Raw genomic sequence first — 18,287 nt, 5'->3', positions numbered from 1 at the left:
AGCTTTTAACCAAACGTTAGTTAACCTTAGTAGACTAGTGAAATAAAAAATAATTAAACTAGTGGAATAAATAGCTATTGTAGGGGAATATTAAAGTCCTTGAAGCTCAGTTGATTTAACAGCATTTAAGGCTGAAGCACATATTTTTTTAAGCAGGGAACGTTAGCTTCAAAAACCCAAATCCATAAAAAACTTACTTTCTCTCTTATCTCCTTCTCTTACACATCAGTAGGTGAAGTCAGTTATAGATGTTCACTTATGTTCTCAAGAAAACAACAAAAGGTATTTAAACACTATACCTGTACTTCAGGCAGGTGGAAGAAAAAGGTTACAGAAATGTACCCTGTCTTGGGATGCATCAACTCACACACCTTCCTGTAAAAAAAATAAAAAAGACAAAGAAAAAAAACAACCGTGAGAAAAAAAAACTATCAATAACAGAAGTCTATATTGCTGTGTCACCTTTCATGTCACATGAAAATACTTCTTCCAAAATTTGGAAGTATGTTGTAAGAACATTCAGAAACATATTGGGTTTTTTCTTTCTCCTTTTCAAAGCAAAGCAAAGTTCCACCCTTGCTCTCTGTCTCTCTTTTTTTCTCCTCTCTCTTAAGGGGAAAAAAAAAAAAAGTTTTGAGAATTTCATTTTTTCTATTCACTGCAGTCCTGGCCAAAGTAAAGCCCTCTTTTACATTGACGTCAAGATCTTTACTAAGATTAGGGTTTCATTTCTCTATTGCAGCAATTAGCTAGGGAATGTATAAAAGGCTTCAGGGAAGCAAGCTAGGACTCCAGAGGGGAGAGCACTTTGCACCATAGGCAGATAGCAAAGAGAGAGTGCGAGAGGAGGAAGGCAGGAATACAGAGACGCAGAGTAGGAGGGGGGGACGGGGGAGGCAGAGAGGGAAAGAGAGGGAGGGAAGCAGGGAGGAAGGAACAGAAAGTTTATGTACATAAACCTTTTTTTTTTTTTTTTTTTTTAAGTATTGTTGCACCTAGTAGCTAGCTTTACTGACACAGAAATGAGAGGACTGTTCAGTGCTTAAATATCCGAGAAACAATGGGATAGTGCAGGAAAGTTAACAATTAACAGTCTCAGCTTAAATTTTGTAACTGCAGGGAACTGGAAACACAGCTGCCTCTCTCTTCAGCAAAATCGGGTCTCCTGGTTAAGAGAAGAATTTTTGTTAACATCTAAATTTCTGAAAAATAAGCAGCTTGCAGTTGAATGAGTATCGTGCAGTTATGGTTTTAACCAGCCTGCTCATACTTAACTATCTCTGTTTATTTTAAATAGAGCAGCCGTGAAAGGGGTAATGAGGCTTTTGAAATGCCTTTTGCTTTACTCTTTTAAATGAGGGTACAGAGCAATAAAGAGAGTTGAAGGTATCCGGCTGAAGAGAAGCAGCAAGGAAGATGGGTCTGCTAAGTGTGGATTTGTTGATCACGCTTCAGATCTTGCCGGTCTTTTTCTCCAATTGCCTCTTTCTCGCGCTCTATGACTCTGTGATTCTCCTGAAGCACATGGTTCTGTTTCTGAGCCGCTCTAAGTCTGGGCGCGGTGAGTGGCGGAGGATGCTGACCTCGGAGGGGCTGCGCTGCGTTTGGAACAGCTTCCTCCTGGACGCCTACAAGCAGGTGGGTCCGGGGGATGGGGACCGCCGGGCTGGGCTGCCGGAGCCGGGATGAGCATCCCGCTTGCCAGCGGAGAAGGGAAGGGAATGACGGTGCGGTGCAAGCCATCACCCCTCTCATGTTAAGTTTGATGGGAGAGGTATAAGCTGAAAGTCGGGGTTAAGGATTCATGGAATGCTGGAGCTGCTGACTCCCTGCGCCAGCTCTCAGCGCAGCCTTGGCAGTGGCACTTAGTTTAGGTGTGCCTCAGTTTCCCCAACAGCATGAATAATAATCTTCATATTTTTAAAGCATTTCAAGATCTTCGTTTAAGAGTAATTGTAAAATTCTCTAGATGTTTGCACAGCTGTAGTTCATTATTTCCATGTGAGCTCCTCAATTATTATAAAAAGGCTGCATCTTCAGATAGAGCTTTACATAGATAGATATTAGCTATGTAATGAGAGTAGTTTTACCTTGAGTAAAATATAGAAATGAACCATTGTCATTACACTGGCATTTTTTATTACTCATAGGTTAACTTTAATATTGGAGGAAGTATCCAAGTAATAGTAAAACTGTACTCAAATTGAAAAAGTGACATTTTTCCTTCATGAAAGCAGTGACAGAGGGACATTCAGAGATTAAAAATGAACTTGACTACCTGTTGGACAGCTGCCTGGTGATTTAAGTTATTAAAGCCAGTAACAGTTATGCAACATGTACTTTTCTTTTCCTTTTGAGATTTCTTACAAACATTACTCGGTGGTACTGCCCAGGTCTCATAAGGTAGCTAGAATTCCCTTTTATAAATCGAAAAGGTGGACCCAAACCCATGAAATTTCTTGAACAGACCACCCAGTTAGTAAGTAGAACTGGATTCAGAGCTCTGTGGCTTTCAAAACAGTGCTTAGTCTGTTAATTTGTTGTCTTATTTAGACCATCTAACTTAACATACTCCATGTGATGTCATAGGGGTCCTGTCCAAATGGTACTCTTCTGAAAATACATTTATTTTCAAATGAGAATACATTTATTTTTGTATTGCCTTTCCCTCAATTCATTTTCACACCTCTGCAATACCCTTTGTATTTGCTCTTATCTAAAAATGCGGAGAGCTTGTGATGTTGGTGTTTGCTGGCTTTGTGATATGGAATACCATCTGCTTAGCCTGAAACTCGAGCCATGGGGACATTAATTTTCAGTGTAAGACAAATATAAATAACTTTAGCTTTTGCCAAATGGGTCAACCTCTTACTGCCACTCCAGGAATCATCCAGCTGGCTACCCAAACAAAATAATGCTGAATGAAGCCCACTAGTCTTTGTTTTTATTCTCTTCATAGACATTGAATAAGTACATTTTACAGTGGCCTTGTTAAATGGGTCACTGAACACAATTGTTCCCATTTTACAGACAAGGCAAGGCAGGACAGTTAACACTTGGTCAAGGCTCCAGTGGAAGTTGGTAGCACAACTCTGCAACAGTCAAGTTTTGAGTTCCCATATTTGCAACTTATATGTGGCCTGGGGTCTGGAGAAGTTGGGAAGCTGTAAGAAACCTTATATCCATGAGCTATTTTCAATTTCTTTTTGCTTAAATTATGCACAATTATTTAAAATTAAGGTATTGTATGTCTTTCTATAGTCTCCAAAGTCATGCTTTGCCTTTCTTTCAGTATCCTTGATGTGAAAGTGACAGGAATGGTGACTGTGCTATTTTTGGTGTTGGCAATGAAACTCATACCTTGAACTTTGGTAATTTTATTCTCTCCCTTATCATGATCAAATCACCTGGGTTGTTCAGGTCAATCAGGCCATAAGGTTCCTAGAATGAACTCTGTGCCTCAATGAACTCAGCAGAAAAATGCATATCAACACAACCAAATTTTATCACCTTGCTCCGAAAAGAGGAAAAAGTCCCTTCATGGTGGCTATCCTTAAGACAGAATGAATTGATCAACAATTCATGGAAAGACTGTTTTACTTAATAGAATTATGGACCATAAGGACAGAAGATTATTGGAAACTCTTGATTGTCATGGAAAGATAGTTAAGTAAAGAAATCAAGTTATATTATAAAGGGGACAAAAGGAACTGAGGAGCAGTATTGGAAGAAGACTCATCATCTCCACAATAGATGAGAATCTTTTGCTGCTTCTGTAAGGAAAAAAATTGGAAAAAAGTTTCATCTCAAAAGTTGCACTAGTAGATTTGAAAAAGATTGAAACATACTCTGCTTTTTAACATATTTAAGAAGCACAAGAAATAGTGAAATATATCAAAGAATGTCCTACAAAGCAAATTTTTCCTTAAATCACCCTCTTCTAGATCCTGAATAGAACTACCCTGTTGTGATAGCCTACTCAGATACAATAGATGAGAAATTAAAATGTTATGGAATCAGGACATTATGCACCATGGCAAAATGTAGCTGATAACATAACCATGATTGCTTATTGCTCCAATTTACCAGCTGAATCCAGGTATTAGAAAATTACTTTAAAAGGTACTTAAACTCATTCCACTGAGTGGTATTTATAAAAAGAATAATCATTTTTCATGTAGAATAACAGAATTGCAGATGTCTGAGATAACCAGAGCCAGACTGCTAATTAGCAGAAGACTGGATCAAAGAAGTAACTGTGCTTGGTTTTGCTGTGTTTTGTGTCATTCACACAGAATTCTTCCTGAATACATTTCATAGTACTTTTCACGAAATTGCTTTTATTTTATGTGAAATTTCTATTCAAATAAAAAATTACTGGAAAACACTGTGGGAAGATACTACATTCTGAATTAAGATAAATTTATTACAAGAAGGACCTTTGCCTCAAAAGCATGTATTGTCCCAGAACTGAATTTTTTTTTTTCAAGGCTAGTGTATACAAGGTAAGGTCTTGTGATGGTTAGAGTACATTTCAAACAAGCTATTCTGATATACTTTCTCATTGTCTAGAAAACCTTATTAATAGCTCATCCAAATTTCAACTATTTTTCTGCTTTTTGTTGTTGTTAAGTATTACTCCACATGATTTTTTGGTGAGGGCAATTATTTCATAGGCAAGATTACTTAGCAACAGTTGAAGATATTAACACCATCAGTGAGGAAACAATACAAAGTCTGTTGCATTGTATGTAGAGTATATTCAATATTCTTTTTTATTGGAACATTCTATATGACTGGTTTTCTCCACATTTTAAAATCCTTCTAGAATCAAAATAATTGCTTTTTTGTTTATTTTTAATGTAAATTTTACTAATTAATAATATATTTCTTTTTACTTCCTTAGCTCTGAGTTCAATATCTATCAGACTCAGTGTTGATATTGTCTACACTGCACCAGCTTGGTGATTTATAGACCATCCTCCTATTATTTTCCAAGAGGCAAGTGTGTCTTACACTACAAGGGAGTCTATAGGATCAAGCTAATCATCATAACAGAGATAAATAGAGCTAGTAGTCAAGTTAGATTAACTTTCTGTAGTTGAAAGAGTGCAAATGTTTTAAATATTATTTTTATATATGTATGTGTGTGTAGGTATTTACAGTTTCATATGTGTAAAGATCTATATATACCTATTTGTCTCTACATATGTACATACATATATGCAGAAAAAGGCAAAAGTGCACGTATATAAGCATACATTTCCAAGAGTCAGTCCCTCTCATTTCTCCACATACGTATACACATATATATGTGTGTATGTACACATACATACAGATATGAGTGCAGTCACAGCTATTGATGAGAGAGAAAAAACACAACTTTTTGGGAGGGTGTTGGTATAATCATGATTTACATAGGCCATCTCTACAAATGCCAGTGAGGTGGCTTTTTTAGCTTAAAGGATGTATACCGAATGTATAGCACATCTGCAAAAATCCAGAGAAAAAAAGCTGGAGAAGTTTTGGGGGAAAAAAAATGAAAAGCTCTTTTTTACCAGTTAAGTTCTATGCTTTATTTAGTAGTGGGATGAATATGTATTCTAAGATACCAAAAGTGAGAAATTGTTATCTCAAAATGCTTTTAAACCAGGTTAAATAATGGTTGTACCCCTTAGAGATGCCCAGTGGTGAGGCCTCGTGGTGGGAGCTTTTCCAGTGCCAGATATGAGTTCTGCATTTCAGCAAGGCAGAGCTATCATCCATAGTCTCCAGCAGAAAGCTTTAATGTTATCCTTGAGGAAATCGTCCCTCTTCTCCACCTCAGAGTAGGGTAGTTACAGGGAAGACCTTAATGGCCTCTTCCTGCAGCAGCCCAGTATTTAGGAGCGCTGTGATGTTCCTATGGGGGCGACGTGCACATGTGCACATACCCAGAGACGTGTGTAACTGTGCGTCACGGGCCTCAGAGGGGTGCTGGGATCTCAAGTGATGGATGGTGGTGGGTGTGTGTGTACTTGTACAGCTTTTTACTGTCTTTAGAATGGGCCAGCAGCAAGCTCTGGCATGACGGTCCCAACACAGGGGAATGGCTGGCACAGGATCCCAGGTTCATGGCGTAGGCCCAGCTCTGGATGTAGCAGCAAGTAGAGTGGTTCAGTAAACACCCAGTGAGATCTGCCTGGGTTTTCAGGCAGGCAGTTAAATTACCTTTGGCTGCTTTTTCCTGCCTGGTAGGTACATCATCTAAAATAAATCAGCATGCAAAGCAAAACAGTCCCAAACCTCACATATTAAAGGCATGCTGCACAACATTATCACTAAGATATATGTGAAAGTAATATAAAAGCATGTTCCTCTACCTGCTCTTTGGCTGTCCAGTAACTCTTTGCTTTCTGGGGAAATGTTTTAAAGGTTGAAACAAGGACACAACATTCATACTTACTGTTTGTATTTATTTTGTCTGGCAAGGTAAGGAAGTGTCTCTGCATTTGACAGTGATAAAGGGAATTTGTGAAAGAAAATCTGTTGTATAATTTCAGGTTTTATAACTACACATTGTGTGGTATTAAAAATACTTTATTGGTTTTACAAAGTTCAACTTTAGCAGAATAGTTTTCATTGACATTTGCAAATGAGAACAAGCTTGAAAGAAGTGAGAAAAACAAAACTGAACCAAACCAGAATTAAAACTTCTCCTGCAAAGCTGGGAATGTAAATTCAACAAGATTTGGTCTTGTCATTGTGATTAATATTAAAACTTTCTCATTATTATTAATATATAATCATGTTTGTTGTAGTTGTGTCTGAGTATCAGCCTAGGCCAGGGACCCCTTGTACGAGGCACTGTCCCAACAAGAGAAGCAGACAGTTGGTCCCGTGGAACTTGAGAGTCCAAACATGCAAAACAGACATAGATTTGGAGTTTTCCTCCCTAATTTGCCCTAAACTAGGACAGTAGGAAAAGGAATATAAGGACTTTCATCCCACATGGGCTCTCATAAAAAATTTCATTTTATAGATCTAAACTCACTTCTTCCACACCTTTTTGCACTGTTCCATTTTTACCCTTATGGGTTAAAAGACTGCAAGGGGTGCTTGCTTTGCTGTCAAAGCCTTGTGAAAACTCCCATTTGCTGTGATAGACAAAATTAGCTAATGGGCAGTATTCAGGAAGAAGATGGTACATGGTTCTTGAGTGCTGGTTGTCCCTCTCTGTCAAAACCACCACTGTGATTTCATACTCATAAATCTGAGTTAAAAAAAAAAAAAAGTAAAAAACCATCATCCAAATTAATATCAAATTCTCTTCACGTGCTGAGTAACAAAATCTGGTGAAGGCCTCTGTTATGCGTAGGTAGATTCCAGTGGCCACTGTGTAGTAGGCCATGCTCCCATTTTGAGTGCAACATAAAGCCCTTAAGAAGCTTGCTCTTGGCTCCCCACTCACAGGAACTAAAATTAACTGAGAAAGTGCAAAGCAAAAGGCTCCTTTATGCTTTCCTTGTTCCATGTATACTCATTTGTGGGACTGGTGGCTTTTAAACGGAGAGAGCAGCATTTGACTAGTTATTTTTATCTGGACTGTGCCCGGTTTGTTTGTCTCTCATTTGCCTTCGTCAGCTCCACATACCTGATCCTAAATAAAAGACTCTGGGAAAGCATGAGCCAATTCTAGTCTCTACTCTCCAATTCAAGTAATTTAAGTTGCCACCTTCCCAAGACAAACGAAGTAGTCCTGCACCTTTCGTCTACTCCAAACGACGGTCTGCTGTGATTTTTGTCAACTGCACAACTCTGGGTCATGAAAAAAAGAAAACAAAAATAATAGTTTGTAGAATTTGACAACCAGAGTAAAGTTATGATTTGGATGAAGCTGAATGGGTTCAAATCAAAGCAGAAAATTAAAAAAAACTGCTAAAGGCTGTTGGGATTCATTTCATTATCAATCACTGCCCTCCGGTCTTAAACACAACATATCCATATTCAAATGACTAATATCATAAACTGTTAATTGTCTGGCAGCACCTGTTTTTTTTAGGGGATTGACACAACCTGATGAGTCTGCCAAACTGTATGGAAATCCCTGATGCAGGGAATTAAAGCTTCATTCCAGTGCACAGGATCCCAGGAAGGCTATGCTGAATTTGATAAAAGCAAAATGGGAAAAAAGAGGAGGTAAATGAAGAGACAATGTTTTGTCCATGAGGCATTACCTAGTCCTTATGGAAAATGTACTACAAACTTAGCAGTATGTGCTATTTCTAGCCTGCAGTTTATGAATAGGGCTTTCTCTCCTGCTCCCAAGTCTCCTTCATTTTGCAGGCTGTGTGCTAAGGCATCAGCAGTCTTGTTCCCTTTTCACTCTGCATGCAGACTGAGAACAGGATGTCAGGCAAACACGAAATTCTCACAAATGATGCGAGTCACTGCTTTGGTGTTGCTGCTTGCCCCTGCTGATGGCTGGGCTGGCTGGGAGATTTGGTTGGCCTACCTTGCGTGTCCCATGCAGGCAGTGTGGGAGGGGATGCCTGCAGGCTGCTCAGTTTCTACCTCGTTCAGAAGGCTGGCACTGAATGGCCAAATATTCACGCACAAAAGTACGTGATTATGGAAATGCTGGATTGCGTGTGAGGGGAATTCTGCTGGTTTGTTTCTCAGAATTTATATTTTGCCTGCCTTTGTGTAAGATTTCAAAAGCAGTTTGGCTGAATACATGAGTGTTTTTGTTTGTTTTCTCATTGTGTTGATTTTCTTTTCCAAGAGCTATTTTTTCTTTCAATAAATAACAACAAAGACGATGGCCAAGGCCTACAATGCCTTGATGATCAGCAAGGATGATACTGTCATCCTGTGTCAGTCGGTTCAGAGTCTGGTGAAATAAACAGTCCCTTGGGAACGTCAGTGCTTCATCAAGACCAATTAGTGGATCTGCCGCTGCTGCTTATGTTTAAGCATTAACGACTGGGCAGGGCTGCTTTTTGGAGTGCCTGACACTGGCATGGAACAAGGCACCGACCTAATTACTTCTCTACAAGAGCAGAAAATGCCTCGTGAATGCCTGCTTGGCAAGGATGTCTCATTAAGGGGAAAAAACCCAACACAAGCACTCCTAGAAACAAAAATTAAAATGATAGGTAACCTGCGGCCATGAGACTTTCTTCATGGCTGTGGGAAATGAAGAGAAGCTGCTGTAAGGTGATGTATAGCTGTACAGATGGATAAAGGCTTTGTTGTACTTTGTTTCCTAACTCCATCTATTTTTATAGTCCATAAGGAGTATGAGAGACAGAATAACTTTCATTGTTGAAGAACAGAAAATATGTTGTCATCTTTGGTATCAATGTTAAATAGGACTTGAAGGGCATTCCCATGTTGGTGTCTGTTGGAAGTTGTTTTGTTAGTCTGTTTCTTCAGGGTTTGCAAACTGGCCTAGGAAATTAAAGGTTTGGTAGACCTGAGTGAGGAATTGGTAATGAGGAGCTTATGATATATAGCCTCTTTTTCTGCTTAAAATGATCAAGAAGAAAACTGTGGTTTCTCAGTTCAAGAGTGGTGGCCAGATATTTTCAGTCACGATAGTTTTATTAAAAAAAAACCTGAGGAGTAAGTAGAAAGAGCTGCTCAGATATTATTTTTGGTCCTAAGCAGCTCTGTTCATTCCTGATTTATAGGTACTTCTTTTTACCTTTATTTTTCTTCTCCTCTGAAGAGTGAGAGCAAATATAAGAAATTCAAAGTATATTGTTTAATTTTGATTTGTGAGATAAATTACATGTCATTACTTATTTTCTTTGACTGCATGAGTACACACTCTTAAATAGTGAGGTCCATTATTCATCTAGGGGGTTGGGTGAAGCACAAATACATGCCAGGCTTTGCCCAAAAGGCACATTTAGAGCAAGCTAGCTCTGAAAAAGCATGTATGGTCTTCAGGAACAGTTAAGATTTCTAGGTAAAAAGGGATCTAGTGTTTGTGTAGATATGCATGTGTTGTGTTTCTTGAGATGACCCTTTTTTTGGTAGTCACCAATTATCACAAATTGCAGAATTGTTTAGTTGGCTTCTGGATTGAGTGCAACTCTCAGGGTGATTGTATGGATGCCACATGATCTTCACCTGTGCATTTCTTTGTTCAGGTGCAGCCCTTTACCTTACTCCTGCTTTACCTATCTTACCTCACAGAATGGCAGAGAGAAATGATCAACAGCTGAACAGAAGACTACCTGCTAGGATGTAGGTGGCCTTAAATGCTGTAAGATGCTCCACTCTACTTCTTAAATGCAAGGGCCTGAGACTGTGAGCCAGCCTCTCCAGACAGATAATTTCTTCTCAAATACTGGGATGTAGTTATTTTCTTTCTTTCAGTTCGGTGGACAGCACACTCACACATCAGGTCCTAAACTCAGCTGTTTCAAGCCTCTTGCTTTCAAAGACAAAGCTGAGGCATTTCTTGAACTGTTACCAGTGCTCTAGCAGATAACAACGCTGCAGATGCAGGTTTACAGGGATGGGGGTAAAATGGGCTTTGCTTTCTCAGAGCATCATTGTTTCTCTTGACTGTGCTGCAGCTGCGTATCCTGTGCTTCCAGTGGCATGATCACCACATACTTGGCCTGGTGAGATTTGCATGTCTCAGGCCACCTTTCTTTCTGTGGTTCTTCTCCTTGCTGATCTCCGAGTGAGAATAGTGGCACGGTTGTGTTTCAATTTTCCCTATTGAAAAGGGTCAAAATAATGCTCATAATCATATGCCAACATGCTGTGAGACGTTCTCATATAGCTGCGAAGTCTGGAAGCATTAATGGCTGTGTCTTACAAACTTTTCTTTGATTAGACTCTTGCTTCTATTGTTATTCTGATGAAATAATGCAGTCATGAATAACTGCAGTTTTGTTCAAGATATCAGGTTTCCGAGGGAGAAATGGAGGATCCAGTATCAGCAATCTACTTGCCTATGTTCAGCAGCAACTGCATGAGTTCAGTATTCAGCTGCTCACTCAGCTTCTTACTGCATCTCACTCTTACATTGCATATGATACCCTATAATGCAGTGTAAAATTGGAGTGCACTAAAAATCAGTTATTTAGTTAGTTTAAATCAGTCTCATGTAGTGTAAACTTCTATAGACTTTAATTGCAGTGCAGCTTCAGAAAGAAATACATGAAATGTAAAAGACTTCAGAATTTGGCCCTGTGTGTTTCCTTCAAAGCAGCAAGTCTGAACATAATCAAATAGTCAGGGTACAGAGATAGAAAGAGTCAGGAAAATACCAAAGGATAATTGCATTGCTGTACTAGAGGTTGATGTTAAATGTGGAGACATAGGAATTGCTGTGTCAGAGCTCATTAAAAATTAATTGAATTACGCAATAATGTTTTGTGGTTTTATAGCAGTTATCAGCTAAGGATCTTGGAGCCCTCTGCAGGCTCCACCTTATTCTGGCATTCCCTCCTGTGAGTTGCTTTTATCCTGTTTTTTTTTTTTTCTATAGACATGCAAGCAGAAATGGTCAGGCAAAATGACCTTTCCACCACTGCCTTTTGGGTCTGAGTTAGATCTGAAGCTGGAGCTGAGAACACTTAATTTTCACCTCATCCTACTTATGCCATGATATAAAATTTCCTCTTTTCCTGCTGTTTTTTTCCCCCAATCATCTTGTACAGAAACATTGCAGTAGAAGGAAATGTGTCACTCAGTCAGTGATGAAATTACTGCAAAGGGGTTAGAAGAAATTTTAGAGAGCACAATCTTAGATGATTCGCTGTCAAAGCAGTGTATATATTAAGTGGGCATCTACAGAGATCTCTTGTGTTTGGTACTCTTGAATGTTTTCATTCTTGGACTGCAGGATGGAAGAGAATATACAAATCTGCAAATCTCTCAAAATTGAGAGGCACTGTGTGTGTCATGAAGATCAGTAATATAATGCAGAATGATTTTTGAGAACTGGAAAAATGGCTTGAACTGCAGTTTGCTGGCTGAAAAGGGACCTAGGCTTTATAACACCTTACTAGCTAATCCTTAATCAACTGGCTACTGTTTTTCTAAAACAGTCATGTTGTCTCATAAAAAGCAAATAACTGGAATATATAAATAGGTGTAGTCTGCAAGCTACTTCATTACACAAAGTAATTGTCTGATTATACTGAAAATTAGTGAAAAAGCTGTTGCAGTTTTGAATAGTGAGATTCAAGGATGATATGAAACAAGTAGACAGAACTCATGGAAAATGTCAGTGGAAAAAGCCCTATGTGTCACAGAGGAAAGTTAGAAGAAATTTGAGGTAGTCTGTCTGAAAGCAAATACAAGTCTCCAAATACATAAGGGTGGACAGGACCAGCTGTGTAGTGGAAAGGACAGATCTCTTATCAAATTTTCTAACATGAATGAAGCAGCATATTTGTCAGAAATACCACATTTTCCAGAACTGAGTGCAGGTGGACAAGGTGACCATTTTGAAGCTGCTGCTTTGGATGATTTGCTCTGTCGCCGTGTGACTCGTTAGGTGTACTCTGAACAGGTGACTGAAGAGAGTAGTCATAAGGATCCCGTACAAGCAAGTCACACTAACTTGCAATGTTTTAATTTGTTCTGCCATCAGGTCAAACTGGGAGGAGAAGCCCCAAACTCCAGTGTAATCCACATAGCCAAAGACAGTGATGGCAGCAGTGGCAACTGGAAGAATGTTGGTGGCAAGTGTGGAACCAAATGCCACCTTCTGGACTTTGCCAACTCGGAGCGGCCGCTGGTCGTCAACTTTGGCTCGGCTACCTGACCACCGTTCACAAGCCAGCTGTCAGCCTTCAGCAAGCTGGTGGAGGAGTTCTCTGGTGTGGCTGACTTTCTGTTGGTCTACATCGATGAAGCTCACCCATCAGATGGCTGGGCTGCACCTGGAATCTCTCCCTCTTCTTTTGAAGTTAAGAAACACAGAAGCCAGGAAGAGAGATGTGCAGCTGCTCACCAGCTCCTAGAGCACTTTTCTTTGCCACCTCAGTGCCAAGTGGTGGCTGACTGCATGGACAACAATGCCAATGTGGCCTATGGGGTTTCATTTGAGCGAGTATGCATTGTGCAGAGACAAAAAATTGCCTACCTGGGGGGTAAAGGCCCCTTCTTCTACAACCTTCAAGAGGTCCGGCTTTGGCTGGAACAAAACTTCAGCAAAAGATGAAATCCATTCTCCACAGGAGTTATATCAACAGATGTGTCCCTTTAAGGTGATGCAAAAGGGAAAAAAAAAGAAAAAACATATGCTAGTTTGAATAAAATCTTTCAGATGATTGCAGGAGAACACATTTGATAACAATGTTGAGTGAATGTTAACTAGGAAAAGAAAATTTAAAAAATCTAGCTCCACAGAAACATTGTCAAGTAAAAAAAAAAATTTCCACTCCTGCTCTTGCTATGGGACAAAAGAGATGAACAGGCTTCTCCAAAAAGATGCTGCTGGCAAGCAGGTAGGGTGGTTAGATAAGACCTGTTTCCCAGAAGCCCCAGTCCTAGGGTGAGGCAGAGAAAGCATTTCTGCTAGGAAGGCATTCCATGGAAAGGCAGTGCTTTACATTTAATCAGAAATGCTTCTTTACATTGGCCCCTGTGACCAATGCAAGGAACCTGGGAGGAGCAGGGGTTTGCGATTACTTTGCATACAAATGCAGTGCAGTGTGGCGAGTTTCCTCTCTTGGTAGAAAATTTATTGTTCAGAGACTTCAGGACCCACATGCAATGCATGGCACAGGCAGACTGGCTGCTCAGAGCAAGATGAACCTTTGTCTGCTGGTATTTGTACTCTCTGTGGACACCTCTGCACAGCATATTAACTACGTAATGCTACCTTACATGTTTGTATTCAGTGTGCAGGCCTGTGCCTGCTGAGAAAGGGGTTAAAATCTATGGAGTTGGACCAAAAAGTGATCAAATAAGCCCATTACTCTTTGAAATACCTGGACTAATTGTGACACAGCATTGAGAACCATCTAGAGCATGCATCATGAGACAAAACTCAGCTGATGCCAACCAAACCCTTTGTTCTGAGAGCTGACAGCACATATTTATCAATGTTCTCTGGTTCTTGTCTGTTTCTTTACCCACCTCCATCTCTTTTTGTCTAGCAATAGCCTTATGGTAATTTCACTTTTAGCTTTTTTTTAAAAAAAAATAACTTATTTCTCTCTCTCTTTTTTTTTTTTTTAATGTGAGATAATGACCTTCCAGGTGTATTTTGGGGGACAGGGGAGCTTATGCACAATTTTACCTCATTGAAATGGAAACCTATCCTGTCATTTACCTTGTTAAATGTAGTCATGCTGACTTTTACTGTCCTAGATACCTGAACCTAGTTTATAGCTATGTTAATCTGAAAGTTAAGTTATTTGCAGCCTCAGAATTGACTAGCTGCAGTTCTGCTACTGGATGAGCTGATAGTCTGTTTCGCTCATGTTCTTGAAAACCTTCCCAGAAGAGAAGCAAGGGGGACAAACAATTTGAATTAATGTAAGTGTAAAAGATGGCAGAATTTTCATATGAATGAAGTATGAGGAATTAATTGTAATGTTGAAAGAGACACTGTGAACTTAGAGTATGCATTAAGTTTAGGTATTTCTAAAACTGAAATTATTTAATCAAGCCTGATGAAGAGGCAGATTTACAATGAGCTAACCTATTAGAGCTGACAAATGAAAACCCATATGGAGATGGACTATGCAAGTTTTCTCTCATCTTTGGCAGAAACATGAAACAGATAAAATAAGTGTCAAAAATCAAATTAGTTCTTTTAATTTCTAATCCTGACCATCGTCAGGAATATGATGTGTTGATACTGACATAGGAAAGGATAGAAAATATGTAAGTGTTTTAATTTTCACAATGTCCATTCATATTGTGTATTTCCTCTAGCTTGGCTGTCAGTCTACTTAGCCAATGTAGGAGGAATTCAGAAATGTGTTTTCAAGCACAGATCTGAAATAATGACAGTAACATGGGTAATTTCTCCCGTACTCAGGTTCATGCTTCCCATTCTTCTCACATTTTCCTCCACACAGTGTTAAACATAGACAGACTGCACTTACACAGCTGGTGATATGCATTGGAGAAGGGTGTAAAGAGTGCTCCTCAGGTCTCCTGGTGAGCCTCGCTTCTCAGAAGGCCTGTGTCTCTGTATGTGTGCATTTATATATGCATCCATATGTATATAATACATTTTTATGTACATGTATACATATGCACGCACATATAAATGGCCTCTAAGACCACAAATAATAATTACCCTGTCCTACCATTCATTAATGTTACTGTAAAGCATTGGTCTGTGTGGAAGATTGTTACAGATCCTCATGACTAACTGGGATATATAACTGAATTTTTAAAAGTTATTATCATAGAAACAGTAACATAGCCAAACTACATGGTTTATTTAATCCAGTGTCCTACCTCTGACTGTATCAGATGCTTCAGGGGAAGGTGCAATAATTTTTAACTTACAGAATTTTTATTAGCTTCAGCCCATATTATTTTTGCCTCATCTAAACTGATTGTTGATGTCTCATTATCCCTGATTCTGGGTTTTGAGATTTAAATATTTTGTGAGGTGGGGATTACTAAAATAAAAAAAAAATCCCATTTAAGTTCAAAGAAAACCAAATGAAAACATTTTTTTCTTTAATATTTAAATAGGCTGCTTGTCAATGTCATTCTCATCTTGCTGTTATATGCTAAACCACTGAACATAAGTGATCCCAATTTTTCTTCTCTATGTTGGTCATTATATAATCTATATAGAAATTTGCATATCTTTTGTTTAAGACAAACAATAACTCATATTCTTCTACAGATTCATACTCTTTCCTTGTCTCTGAATCTCTTCTGTTTTTGCAACGCTGTTCTTTTACGCAGGTGAGTAAACACGTAGACATTAATCCAAGTGAAAATCTGTATTGATATACCCAGCACAACATCTTTTCCTTATTATATCGTATTCTTCACTCATCTGAAACTTTTTTAATCCATAGCAACTCCACAGCCTTTGTAAAACTTAAACTAGTAAGTCTTTTCTTCTTTTCCTCATTATACCATTGAAGTTTATATGGGAAATGCTAGCCAAATGTTTAACACAGCTGTTGAAACATACCTTTAGTTCAGAGGAAGGAGTAGGAATTAGTAATTCAGTTTGTTAATACCCATTTACATATCTAAAGTTACAATTATTTTTCAAGTCCATTCTCTCCTTTTGAATTTTCATTATTTTGTTTTGTAATTCATGGAAGCTTCTTCATCACATAGTACACAGGAATTATAAAAGTGGCTCCTGTAAATGGGGAAAAACACATTGATATTCCACAAATAAAAATACCCAATAACGTCATTTCTTTCTTGGCAACATGGATGACTGTCCTACCTAAAATTTAAAGATATTCCAGCCTCACTGATTATCAAGACAGAAATACATTTTGCAAAACCTTGGGTTTCCCCAGAAAACTTCTGGTCAGAAATCAGGGCTTTCTTCAAAGTAAAATGGGCATAAAGGGAAAAAAAAAAAAGGAAAAGAATTTCCTAGGAGGCTGACAGAAACATAATGTGTTTTATTTTCTTTTTAATTTTTTAAATTTTTTTTACAAAATTAAAACATTTTATTGAAAAGGTTTTAAATTAAATGCCATGCATTGTCCTCAATTGATAATAAAAATGGCCATATGTCAGATACCCAAAATTTTTGTAACAGTTGTTTTGGGTCCAGGTAGAGATTTTACTACCTTGCTAGCCTTGTCTAGTCTGCTGTGAGACTGGATTTGCTTCTGTCTCATTCTCACTGTGTCAGGGCACTATACCATATTACTTGAGGTGCTCCAGTGTGACATACATGTTGAGCAACAGCTCACAAAATCGGTGCCTGAAAGCATTCTGGAAGGCTGCTGTGTATAATAGAGACCCCAATACTGTGTCTCAACATTAGTATGGGAAAATTCCAGTATTTTTCATTTTGAGCAACGTAAAAAGCTGTTCTGGGCTATCATTCTACATTGTTCTGTGCTTAGCATCTGTATTTAGCACTGTATAAAAGGAATGTAAAACATTTTGTGCAGATGAGAAACTATAGCATTTTGCTCTTTCCTTGTGTAGACAATGACATAAATTTAAGGCAGCAGGAAAACATGCCGCATCTATTAAAAAGAAGAAAATGTATTACAAAATATGTTGTTAAACAACTGTCTGAACACTTTGAAAAACAAAATGCAGTGATTTTTTAGGAAGGTGATCTTGGTGGGGAAACCTACAGCACTTCTCAAAATGGTATTTGTGCTATGCAGCCAGGTGTGTGCAGAGGGAATTTATGTTTCTGCATGTGTGAAAGTGGCTTTTCTGTGATGTGGAGTATAGATTTAAGAGTTTTTAAGACTTTCATTCAGTACTATAACCAAAGCAATAAGAGGTGTCAGGTAGGGAATATTGGCCAGTTTTGTACAACTCAACACCACGTCTGTGACAAATCCATAATCAGTTGGGCCCAGCTTGGAGTCCTCAGTGAAGAGGAATTGGGGTGAGACAGGGGAGGCTTGTGTGCTTATGAAGATCACTAACAAAAGAGTGATTAACTCAGTTAGCGTTCAGATGCCCTCACACCAGCACTCCTCTGTGCACCTTAGTGTTTCTGTTTTTGAGGGAGGCATCTCTTTGGGTCTGTTCACAAGATTGCTGTGGTGTAGGTGCCTGTGTGTACTATGTGTGTGTCATTGTTTAAATGTCAAAAATACACTGCAGGAGAGCCAGCAAAATTTTGTTACAATATGGTGCTCCATGAAATGTGCTTTCTAGATTTGTTTTTCTTGCATTATAATAAATAAAGGAAAAAATACCTCTTTCTGTGTTTTTATTCTGATTGCTAATACACAGTGGAAGCTTGACATTTGACCAAGGAAACTTAGAACTATATTTAATACAAAAGCTTATGCTGCCCTGACTAGATCTTAAGCAATACAAGCAGAGTCCCTTAAAAGTGGTGGAGCTAATTTACTGACTACTCTCAACTCTTAAGAAAGGTAAAGGGGAGGGAAAAAGAGAGCTACAAGGACAGTAGTTGAGTCTGCACAGAATCGTACAGTTCAAAGAAAAGAAAAGTGCTTGAAGAAAGCATGCCAAGCTGTATACAGCACATGAAACCTGGGCAAATCTGCTATGAATGCGTTAGCTATTAATGCCACTCCCATTTCAATGTACAGGCAAAAGATCAAAAATAAAATTAAAACCATAGCTGAATAGCTGCTACAAGAAAAAAAATCAAATTAAAA

At 38.6% G+C, this 18,287-nt stretch overlaps 1 protein-coding gene across 2 annotated transcripts; it reads left to right on the top strand.

The window, feature by feature from the left end:
- Positions 1-803: 803 nt before the first annotated feature.
- Positions 804-16,613, top strand: DIO2 (iodothyronine deiodinase 2). Of its 2 annotated transcripts, none has more exons than XM_058856080.1 (2): positions 804-1,638; positions 12,605-16,613. In XM_058856080.1, the coding sequence occupies exons 1-2, from the start codon at positions 1,417-1,419 to the stop codon at positions 13,220-13,222; spliced, it is 840 nt and encodes a 279-aa protein (XP_058712063.1). In that variant the 5' UTR covers positions 804-1,416; the 3' UTR covers positions 13,223-16,613. The 2 variants fall into 2 exon arrangements, with proteins under 2 accessions (XP_058712063.1, XP_058712068.1); XM_058856085.1 differs by having other exon boundaries at positions 12,605-13,177.
- The last annotated feature ends 1,674 nt before the right edge of the window (positions 16,614-18,287 follow it).

The sequence above is a fragment of the Poecile atricapillus genome, chromosome 1 (assembly GCF_030490865.1).
Source record: "Poecile atricapillus isolate bPoeAtr1 chromosome 1, bPoeAtr1.hap1, whole genome shotgun sequence".
NCBI lineage: Eukaryota > Metazoa > Chordata > Aves > Passeriformes > Paridae > Poecile > Poecile atricapillus.
Note: the sequence above shows the minus strand (reverse complement) of the source record. Positions and strands in the feature narration are given on the sequence as shown.